The 12,578-nt window shown below is 33.9% G+C and overlaps 1 protein-coding gene across 5 annotated transcripts in view; it reads right to left on the bottom strand.

The window, feature by feature from the left end:
* Positions 1 to 12,578, bottom strand: part of LOC143232380 (uncharacterized) — a 137,728-nt gene that overhangs the window by 54,880 nt on the left and 70,270 nt on the right. For all 5 annotated transcript variants that reach the window (XM_076467729.1, XM_076467730.1, XM_076467732.1 and 2 more), the window contains 2 exons: positions 8,871 to 8,935; positions 212 to 2,024 (listed from right to left, as the gene is read on the bottom strand). In XM_076467729.1, the coding sequence (XP_076323844.1) occupies positions 212 to 2,024; positions 8,871 to 8,926 (1,869 nt within the window). In that variant the 5' untranslated portion in view covers positions 8,927 to 8,935. The remainder of the gene's footprint in view (positions 1 to 211; positions 2,025 to 8,870; positions 8,936 to 12,578) is intronic.

The raw sequence follows: 12,578 nt of genomic DNA, 5'->3' as shown, positions 1-12,578 counted from the left end.
TGCTCGATAACGTATCTCAAAATTACAAAATTAGATCATCGTAGCTTTATTAGCTTGAAGAAGTATATAATGTTTTGAGAATGAAACAAGTCAACTGAAGTGTGAAATTTGGAAAAGTAAATATGTGTGAAATAAATAAAATATAAATTCAGTTTTACACGACCATTAAAGCAAAAAAAAAGTAAAATATTTTGTATATATCTTTACTTACCCGTAAATACCAATTAGATTCGTTAGCGGCTCGGGATAGATGTTCTTCCATAGCAGTCCAATCGATGTTTGGCATTGTTGTTTCAATGTTGTAAACATCAAAACTTCCGAACGTTTCTTGTGAGATTAGATCTTTTTCTATTGGATGGGAATATCTGCCGGTACTTTGTTTTGTCGAGAAATCGTCTCTTGTTGTTGAGGGAAAACAAGTAGGAGGTAGAGTTACTTTTTCAGCCATGCTTTTGTATAAAACACTGTTTGTGATACTGTTATTGTTTAAAGTGTTATCTGAGAACAGAAGACTTTTTTCGTCAAAATTCCATAACAAAGAACGCTCATTTTCTTTTGATTCGTGTCGAAACGATGAAATAACGGCAAGTTCTCTTGGATCCTTTATTTGAAATGGTTTTATACAGTTAACATTGCTGTTCGTAGTTTTGCTTTTCGTCCCTGCAACTGTGATAGATGCCTGTTTTACTGTGTAATTAACAGAACATGCAGGTATTTCTACTGATGCATCTTGTTCCAACCCCTCTGGTGTCTTATTGTCTTGGTAGGGGGCGAGTAGCTTTAGAATGTTTTCATCGCTTTCTCTAGTGGGGCTTGAACAAACTATATTTTCTATTCTGTGTTCAGTGGTAGAGGTTTTTCGAATTATATCATGTGTATTTTCATGACGACTTGACAAGCCACTCAACAATGGCCCAATTAAATCGTCTGCAGTTGAAAGTTCTGACTTTCCAACCGTCATGTTCACATTATCATCAATTGTTTTCAAGTTTTTGGAAAATGATTCGGTGCAGTATTCTTTTTTACCAATTTCCTTTTCGGCACAATCTAGTTCATACTTCTCTACTTCTTCCTGAGAAAAGGTAATTTCCATTTCAGGTTTGTTCTTCAGCTTTTCTTGGTATTCCTCAGTCATATTTTTGGGAAGATCTGAGGCTGTGTTTAAAATTTTTGTCTCTTCCAAGCACGCATGGGATGAATCCATTTGACGAATGTTTGCATTCATTGCTTCTTCGTCCTTGTTCACTAGACATTGAATATCACTATGTTTGCTTGTGGACATGGAAAAGTTATTTAACGTTTCCGTTGCCATATTGATATCAAAATCAGAACATGAACTATTTTCACTCATAGGAGTTAAATCAAAACTTCCTGAATTAGGAGAGTCAAACCGAGTTAAAATATGATCCTCTGCAGCATGATTTTTAAGATCAATGCAGCTACGTTGTTGTTGCTCAGTCTGAGAATAGTCAACCTCCCATCGTTGAGCCACGTTTTTGAAAAGATCATGCTGGATATGATTGACCGACTTTGTCGGTGAAGAACATTTAGTCGGTTTTATCAACTCCTCATAAGAGTTGCTACAGTACGTGTAGTTGTTATTATTAATGTTTTCTGAATGATCTAGTAAATAATCTTGTGATGAATCCGACACATCAGGAAACAAAGAGTCTTCATTTTCTAATTCACTACAATTCCAACTGCTGTTGTCCCTACTATTATTGTTACAGTCATCACTCAAGTCTACTTTCTCATCATTATCATATGCATATTGTTTCAGAGTCTGAGTTTCAAGAGGCAGCCTTCTCTGATTGAGGTCCAGATCGGATTCTGATAAAGACTCCTCTCCAGTATTATTATTCTTATAGATGATTTCCGGAGAGGATAAAGACATTGCCTGATCGCTTCCATCTTCTAAGGGTGAAGCAAGACTTGGGTTGTAACCAACTGGCTGGTTGTTGTTGAAATTCACAATATAGTGTTGCTTTTCCGTATCTTGAAAATTATGCAAACCTTTCTGGATCCTAAAACACAAACATATGTAAACGACACTTCTTAAAACAAAACAAGCACGATATTACAATAATAATTACATTATTTCTTTGACAAAACATCATTATTCAGAATCAATATTGAGATGAGATTTACTGATGTTAGTCGGAATATTTACTGACAATATATACGTAACAGAACCAACATTATTTATAGCTATGGTAATAAATAACGTTAGTTGTCTTCTAATACATCTTAGTAAAAATAAAAACATTTTCTTGGAACATGACAATGTTTGAAAATCAATTATGAATTTTAGTTGTGTTCTCTTTACTATCTGAAAGTTCATCAATTAGATAAGAAATATATATAAGAAATTGATATATAAAAATATAAGTTATATTTTTTCTTTGTTATTAAGCACAAAGCTACACAATAGACAATATGTTCTTTATCCACTGCAAGTATGAAAACACAGTTTTTAGTGTTATAAGTTCTCAGGCTTTCCGCTAAGCCAAAAAGGAGCGGAGGGGTGCTGTAACTGAAATAACTTAAAACACAAAATCAGCTCCAAAATTTTCGTACAGATTTTTTTTTGTTTTTTTAGAAATTATATCTGTAACTATGATGCGACTTAGAAGGAGTTTTAAAACGATCAACAGCAAAACCTGGCTTCAGATATGATGTTGAAACTTACATATTTTCTTGGAATGATTTTACTCTTTATTGAATTTAGCAGAGAAAATAACGACAAAGTTTGACAAGGAGCCATGTTATTTCTCTTTTCTATTATTTTAGCTAGACCCCGCTGGGACAGCGGAAAGTCTTCAGATTTAAGATGCTAAATCTGCAGTTCGATTCCCCCCGGTGGACACAGGAAATTCCTTTCTCGAGAGATTTCAATTTCGAGTGGCATGACACCAACTACGAAATGTCAAAATATAATTCTAATGCATGTCTTTCAACCGCGAATATATATTAACTTTGGTTGTCGAGCAACTTGCTAGTTTGTATATCAAAATGCTTGTAATATAATTTACTCAAATCTCTGTATAAACCTACTAATTCACTTCTTTTTCATTTCCTTTTCAACAAGTGGAATATTCTCGTCATTACTGAATACTTAACTTCGACATTACTAGTTCATAAACTACAACTGATAACTGATGTGTTGTATTTTATTTTTTTTATCTGAAGTTTTATGGAGCAATTGCGGAATTTATTTTAGCTACTTGTGTATCTATGGGTTCTAACTGTTGGTTTTACAGAGGACTTGCGAAACAAACAAACATAGAAAGATTATCACCATTATTAATAGAACTAATTATGACCGGTAAAAAGTAAAAATAAAGATTATCTTCATTATTAATAGAACTGATTATGATAGGTAAAAAGTAAAATAAAGATTATCATCATTATTCATAGAACTGATTATGATCGGAAAAACTAAGTAAAATAAAGATTATACTAAATTTTATAAGTTACTTGAACATTTTTGTTGTAACGTTTCCTGTTGTTGTAAGGGTTCTTTTAGATTATTCAATAAAAAGAAGACAAAGTTCAATCTACTTAATGATAATGAAGGCGTTTTTCCTTCTTCAAGTAAAAGGTCTATAAGAGCTTAACTAAACGTTGCAAGTAGACCTAACTTCAGAGTAAACACTAATACAACAATTTCACTTGCTAACTTCGTTCCTGTGAACGGGGCTTTTTAGTTTCTCTACTTCTTCGTTGAAATAAACATTCAACATTTGCAAAAGTGAATTAACGAACTAAATGGTTGGTAGAACAAACTTACTAATAAAATACAAATTATGTAATCAATTATAATGTTTAAGAGGCTCACTAAATCCATGATCAACCATTAACTACTCTAGTATTTTCACGTTGCACAAAGAGTGAGCATTCGAGAAGTTTCTAAACATTGAGCTACGTCAAAACAAGACAAGAAAACCCCTCTAGATTGGTCATCAAGTAATATCTGTTACTGTAAGCTATATATTAACTGTCATGGATTTACAGTGTGTAGTAAAACGTTCAGCAAGTAACACCTGTTAATGGGAAGAACCCTACTTCTGTTAGAATGTTAACAATAAATGATATGTGTGAAGAAAAAAATAGACAGCAAATAATATATATGTTAATGGTAAGTACTCTTTACTTTTGTTAGGATATTATTAAAGAATGGTGGTGTGCAGTACTCAGCAAGTAAGTAACACCTGTTAACGAGAAGAACTTTTACTTTTGTTGGAATATTATCAAGAAATGATGGTGTGATGGAAAACTTTCACCAACTAACACTTGTTAATGGGGATAATTCTACTTTGTTAGGATATTGTTAAGAAATTATAGTACGAATAAAACTAAATATAATGTGAAATGTGCATTTAATACATTCAAATTAAAAGTGTACTTGTCTTTAATATTTTATTGTTTTGAAATAATTTAAAGCTCATTTACAGGCTTAATGGTTAGGGCTCTCTAATTGCAACTTGCGGCCAAATTCATATCCTATCATCGAATATACTTGCTCTTTCAGTCGTGGAAGGAGTTATAATGTAAGGGCAAATTCCACTTTTCGTTGGTAAGAGAGTAATCCAAAAGTTGGCGTGGATGGTATTGACTAACAAGTTTCTCCCTAGCCCTCGAGTAGAGTTGCGTGAAATTCAACAAACAGGTCAGTTATACGTTTGTTATATGAGATGTGGACTATTCACTAAAAAACAATGGGTTAATATATATGTATATACACACACAATACATTCACACACCCACTCCAGTACTCCAATGTCAATAGGGTCGTAGCCTGAATTTATGTACAGGGTATTTGGTTAAACTATCGTCGGTCATACTTCTACGCAATTAAAAAACCAGGCTGGACAGTCCATGTTTAGCCTATTTTTTAATGTCTTCTTTAGATAAATTAGTTCTTCTTTATTATTAAACTATTTAAAATACTAGTCTAGACAATGTTGCACAATATCAGATCTTGCTGAAAGTTAAAATCAAGGCGTTTAATGTGTTGTAGAAAAAGACAGTTGAATTAAGTCGGAGATCGTGTTTACTTTAATATATTAATTATTTTGAATAGACATAGTAATTCCAAACAGTTAAACATAATATGTTCGAGATCTAGTTAGGATCCATCACAACTCGAGTAAGAACAATCAGTTGATAAAGAAGTACAGTTTTTATTCTTACTGGCATTCTTATGCACGTGCTACACAAGACAACTGGTCTATTGCATATATAAACAGGGGACAAAAAAAAAGTCTTATATTAGTTTCAATAGGAAATATTTTTAAACTACTTTATAAAGCAAACAATCTTCTACAATGAACAATCACATTACATGTAATCTAATTCCTAAGAACTTGGCCCGGCATGGCCAGGTGGTTAAGGCGCTCAACTCGTAACCTGAGGATCGCAGGTTCGAATCCCCGTGGCATCAAATACGCTCGCCCTTTTAGCCGTGAGGCGTTATAATGTGACGGTCATTCCCATTATTCGTTGGTAAAAGAGTAGTCCAAGAGTTGGTGGTGGGTGGTGATGACTAGTTGCCTTCCCTCTAGTCTTACACTGCTAAATTAGGGACTACTTTAGCGCAGATAGTCATTGTGTAACTTAAATAAAAAAAAAACGAATGTAGACTTCTTCAAATCTTCATCGCAGGATTTCACTACCATCGAGAGAGGGAAAAATTATTGGCGTAACGTTACAAAGGTATTTATTAATCAAAACTGCACAAATATGTTCAAAGCAATAATTTCTAAAAGGAGACACTGCAAACAATAACATCTCAAATAACCAATACTGAAACAAAGACCTTCGTGCGTGTTCAGGACTACTGAGCTCCATTATCTACCTTTTCCCCATAAAATGGATGCATATATAAATATATGCAAAGATACTCCAGAGAAGTACTGGGATCCAGGCAATGTCGTGTGGTGGTCCACATTTTGTTAATGTGTATGTATATATATATATGGTCCAATTATTGCATCAAAGGGTTGTTGTTTGTCATTAAGTCCGAAGCTACCCAAAGAGCTGTCTGTGCTCTGTCCACCACGGGTATCGAAATAAGTTTTTCTAGTAGTATAAGCCCGCAGACATATCGCTGTGCCACTTGGAGAATAATAGTCACTTAGTTTGACAATAGCCTGCAAAAACAGGTTCAACAAAAGGTCCTAATAGTGGTGTTTGTTTTTTAAGATGGAAACACATATTTCCACATTATAAGACCAACACCGAAACACACATATCTTCATTATAAGACCAACACCCCCATCTCCAGGTCTGTTATCATAATTTCATACTTTTGGTGGTTCAGCGACAAGTCTGAGGGCTTATAATGTTAAAAACAGAGTTTTGAAACCAACGACTGGCAAAGCACAGATAGCCTATATTGAAGCTCGGCGCTTAACAATAAACAATAACAACAAAAATGTATGAACGTTTGTCGTCATCGATTAACTCATATCAAGCAAGCGTGAGAGAAAATATTTTTGTTGTTTAAATTAAGCACAAAGCTATATAATGGACTACCTGTGCTCTGCCAACCACGGGCATCGAAACTCGATTTTTAGCAGTATGAATTCGAAGAGATATCACTGTGCTACTGGGGGGGGGCAAATATTTTTGCCCTTAAGACTCATCGTATTATTTTTATATAAGAACAGTGACTGATCATTTTCTACGCGTTACCAATAATCACATATCTGAGTATATTTTAACATCAAATGCATTAATAAGAAATCATCACGTTTTCGTCAAACGTCGGGTAGGCCTGGGCAGACCACGGCCGAAACCAGTCAGCACTCAAGCATACCTAATCAGTCTGATTGATAATTCCCACATACCAATATCTCAGACACAGATCTTTGTTTTTTCAATTTCCTCGTAACTTGCCACTAAGGGCCTGTACGCTTCCTGCTTGCCCATTGTAGCTTCAGGCCCATACAGAGTTTAAAAACTGGCTACGCCACTATCAACTTCTGTATCACAGTTATCCAGAAGAAGAAGAAAAAAAAAAAGGGCCAATATGCTCCCAGATCCTCTTAGTAGGTGACCGCTTTCAGCACTCATAAAATTTTATGTCGTGAAAAAAAACGTACTTTTCTCAAAAGTCTCATCCATCAGATTCCAACAGTTGGCAGCTTTAGTTCTTCTAGTTCTATTGGTAGAAAAGTTATTTTTGGTTTTTGTTAGCATTATCGCTTTATCAGCATTTTGGATAATTGTAAGTATATCATCAAACACATCTTAACGTAATTATTCTATTAACTGATACATTGTTGATCTCACATTTGTCAGAAATGAACGATAAATATTTGAAGGACACTCTCCACACCGGAAGTAACGATTAATTCCGTGATGAATCATGATACAAGCGTTACACGTAAGAAAAAATAAATGAACGTTTAGTATCATTCATGCAGTAAAACCAATGGTTATTTCGTGAAACCGCCTAAGTTGTAAAACTTGTGGTGAAAATAAAATGTTTTCGTTATCACTCAGTGGATCGAACATATTTTTATGAAATAGTCCAAAGGAAAAAAAAATCCTCCAGACAACAGAAATCGTTACAACAATATATAGAATATATAGATTCTTGCACAAATAATAAGATGGTTAATAAGGTACACTCAAAAATCAAGCTCAATCTTAACACAATACACTGTACGATGTATACAATCTAGCTCAATCTGAACACAATACTCTCTACGATGTATACAATCTACCTCAATCTAAACACAATACTCTCTACGATGTATACAATCTAGCTCAATCTGATCATAATACTCTCTACGATGCATACAATCTAGCTCAATCTAAACACAATACTCTCTACGATGCATACAATCTAGCTCAATCTGATCATAATACACTGTACGATGTATACAATCTAGCTCAATCTGAACACAATACTCTCTACGATGTATACAATCTAGCTCAATCTGAACACAATCTATGTATACAATCTAGCTCAATCTGAACACACGATGTATACAATCTAGCTCAATCTGACACAATACTCTCTACGATGTATACAATCTAGCTCAATCTGAACACAATACTCTCTACGATGTATACAATCTAGCTCAATCTGAACACAATACTCTCTACGATGTATACAATCTAGCTCAATCTGAACACAATACTCTCTACGATGTATACAATCTAGCTCAATCTGATCATAATACACCGTACGATGTACACAGTCTAGCTCAATCTGATCATAATACACTGTACGATGTACACAGTCTAGCTCAATCTGATCATAATACACTGTACGATGTATACAATCTAGCTCAATCTGAACACAATACACTGTATGATGTATACAATCTAGCTCAATCTGAACATAATACACTGTACGATGTACACAGTCTAGCTCAATCTGATCATAATACACTGTACGATGTATACAATCTAGCTCAATCTGAACACAATACACTGTACGATGTATACAATCTAGCTCAATCTGAACACAATACACTGCACGATGTATACAATCTAGCTCAATCTGAACACAATACACTGTACGATGTATACAATCTAGCTCAATCTGAACACAATACTCTCTACGATGTATACAATCTAGCTCAATCTGAACACAATACTCTCTACGATGTATACAATCTAGCTCAATCTGAACACAATCTGATGTATACATCTAGCTCAATCTGAATACACCGTACGATGTATACAGTCTAGCTCAATCTGAACACAATACTCTCTACGATGTATACAATCTAGCTAAATCTGAACACAATACACTGCACGATGTATAAAATCTAGCTCAATCTGAACACAATACACTGCACGATGTATACAATCTAGCTCAAGCTGAACACAATACTCTCTACGATGTATACCTTTGTAAATGAAAACTCTCCTCTTCCTTCAGATGATTCTTGTACTTCAACCTCATTTCTTCTTCCTGTAACAAAATATACAGATTCTTAGTGTTACATATTCAAGTACAATGTATAGTAGGTTTACAGTTTTTATATAACATCTTGCAGTTTCCGAGTGGTTAAGTATGTTCGCTATTAACTTTTAAGGTTCAATTAAATCAAGCGTAGAATGAGTAATTTTTCTACGAATAAAAAGACAACTTTCAAGTTATTGTATTTGTTTAAATGTCATTTATTTCAGTCCAGTGTCTAATATAGATATAACCGGATAGTAAAATATAGATATGTGTTAGTACAATTAAGAATTTTGTAACGGCTTTTGCACTGACTGGCCAATAACAAACCGGAAAATGGTTACTGGAAGTTTTTGAATTTAGTCAGTAACAGAGGTATCGTGAAATAATATGAAAGTTATTTATACATGTTATCATAATATGCAATTTAGCGATACATAAAGAACACCCAGAATAGTAAAAGAGATAAATGATAATTACGGAAACCCATAATCATAAAATAAGTGATAACTAAAGAAACCCAGAATCGCAAAAAAACGATAATTAAAGAAATCCTGAATCGTGAAAAAAAGGCAAGTGGTAATTAAAGAAGGCCAGAAACTTGAACTGTTCTAGACGATAGGCTTTCACTTCTTTGAGATGAAGTAGGAATAATCTAAAGGTGTATGAAAAGGTAAAGTGAAAACCATTTACACATGTTGTTTAAATATATGTACATACCATTTACAAAGGCTTCCTAGGATTGTATCAGAAAAAATAATATTCTGTTGGCGTGGATGTATACATGACAATGATACTTATTACACCTATAAACTTTGGATGATTTCTTGACACAAATGAAAATGAATTAATTTAAACTTTAAACACTAAACACAGAAATACTAATGCCTAGTTTATGGCAAGTCTTTGGATTTATAGTGCTAAAATTTGGGTTTCGACATTTGAGCACGACAAACATACATCATCGTATAGTTTTGTGCTTAACTACAAATAAACAGAAATAATGACAAATATATATTGTTGTATTAATTTTTGGAAGGTTACCACTGAAGACATTTTCTTTAAACATGTGAACCTTCAATGTTGACTTGTTTCTGATAATATTAACAGACCACTTGCAGACTTAGCTCTACTTAAACTTCGCCACGAGCTAAAAAAAGTCAACGTAATTATGGGCTGCATTTGGAATCCCTGCCTTTATATTGACAATATGAAACACAACCATATTATTCACACCTACTGGTCGTTAATAAAAACAACAAAAAATATAAAATACACATATACTTGAAATAATATATTAACAAAACAACTGAAAAATTAAGGCTTAGTCGAATGTATTATTCAAATTTATAAATAACAAGTCAAGACGTATATCACTTATAAACGTGTGTTCATAAAACTGTTTTGTTTGATTGTGGTATATTTTAGGATATTAGAATATTTAGCTTCACAAAATACATATTAAAACCATACAGTTTCTTTACTGTGTTGAGTTGCGTGTATTGCATTCACACTACGTAAAAATAAATATTCCATAATTTTATTTTAAGCTTGAAATTACAAAATAATTAAATGTTTCTGTTTCTAGAAGGAAAAGGTTCTTACAGGATCAACTGAATACATTTAAAACGTTGTTCAATAGATGGCGCGCATTCACAATGCTAGTTGAAGCCCCATTAATGTTTCAATTACAGTAAGTGCTTTTACCAACAAATGTTTATCAATTTACTCTTCGATTTAATTTTGAACAGTCAGTAGATTTATTTATTCGCTGAGAAACTAATAATTTTATTTTAGGACGGCCTGAATTAAAGCTCCTGTAAAACAGTCTCTGCCAGACTTAAATGAGGATATTTTCCTTAATATATCGAAGTCTATACAAGTTTAAAGCAACAAATGAAAATAAACAAAACGTAGCATTAATTATCGCGTTGAATACACTTATACGAATTTATAGTTACTATTTGAAAACTATTTGCAATAATATTTAAAGGTAAGACAGATAATTTAGAAAGGACGTGCAAACGATATAAAATCTTGTCGATCGGATATTATGTAAATAACAAACATGAAAATTATTCACATCATTCCAGTACTTAATAGCGAATAAAAATATCATGAAAAAATATTATCATTACCTACTAGGTAAGAGTTTCAAGTGAATCACACACACAGAAAGACGATAAAAATAACATAACCAATTACATACACACACTCACAATCGTATACGCACACAGTTTACAACTTCGTAAGTACTGTATAAAAATGCAAATGTACAGTTTATTAACGTGGATTGTATAGAGAGGTAAAACATTTATGAAAACAGCAAAATACCACGATATGTTTATGAAGTAACAAGTACACCTATGAGACAGTTACCCGGAACATTTTTTCTTCTTCTAATAATCCGTTCTGATACTCTACTTGTTTACATCTGACTTTCCATACAACATAAAACAAGTCTCACTGTGCAGCAAGCTTGCTGTAGTTGGTTTAGGCTTCTTTTTTTAAAACTACATAATAAAATATCTGACTTCGCTCAAGTTTTGTTTTATGTTTGTTTGTTTTGGAATTTCGCACAAAGCTACTCGAGGGCTATCTGTGCTAGCCGTCCCTAATTTAGTTGTGTAAGACTAGAGGGAAGGCAGCTAGTCATCACCACCCACCGCCAACTCTTGGGCTACTCTTTTACCAACGAATAGTGGGATTGACCGAAACATAATAACGCCCCCACGGCTGGGAGGGCGAGCATGTTTAGCACGACGCGGGCGCGAACCCGCGACCCTCAGAATACGAAGTGCACGCCTTAACGCGCTAGGCCATGCCAGGCCTCGCTCAAGTTACTAGGTTGATATTTTATTGGATGACTGTGTCTGTGAGCTTGTGCATTTTGAACTTATTTAAGATATGAGATATAGCCAAAATTTTTTCAAAGATTTTGTTTTTCCCAGAAACCTATAGAAGTCATCAACTCTTCTGCAAAATAAAAAAAAAACCTTTGCTATAAGTTAAGAATTATTTATCTATATCTTAATACACTATAATTGCACTGATAATTTCATACCACATTTTGTTACAGTGTTTTACAAATATTTTACCCTTTTAATGTCTCAAGGTAGACAATGTTGGTTGTTTTCCCATCTGGTACCAAAATAATAGGATTCTTGCCATCACCAATCCTGGAGCAACCGATATAACAGATTGAAACCAACAATCTGAAGTGAATGCCCCTACACCTTATTAATGCTCGTGACAAAGCTGAGTCTAACTGGGAACTGGAATCGCTTCAACAGAAATGACAAGTCAAATGGTATAACTGGAATGAGTGTAATGAAGACATCGTGTCCTGTAGCACGATAAGTCACGATTTTAGCCTCAACGAAAAACGTGCTTCATCGCAGAATGTTGGTGGATCAGGATTTCTAAGAAGCACGATGAGTGCACCAATTAAATTTGTTCCAGAGAATTTAGGAATTTTGTTGGGTAATTGAAAGTCCTATTAGTTTCTGGAACACGGTCACCTGACTTGTACTACTGGACTTGGCCAGGCAACTGGGAAATACGCTCTCTGTTTGTGATAATGACTGCAAGATTCTTTGGCGCCAGGATGGTTTTTTACATAGCAAATGATTAGCTACGTTTAGAAAATGTG

This window comes from Tachypleus tridentatus, chromosome 11, assembly GCF_004210375.1.
Source record: "Tachypleus tridentatus isolate NWPU-2018 chromosome 11, ASM421037v1, whole genome shotgun sequence".
Lineage (NCBI taxonomy): Eukaryota > Metazoa > Arthropoda > Merostomata > Xiphosura > Limulidae > Tachypleus > Tachypleus tridentatus.
Note: the sequence above shows the minus strand (reverse complement) of the source record. Positions and strands in the feature narration are given on the sequence as shown.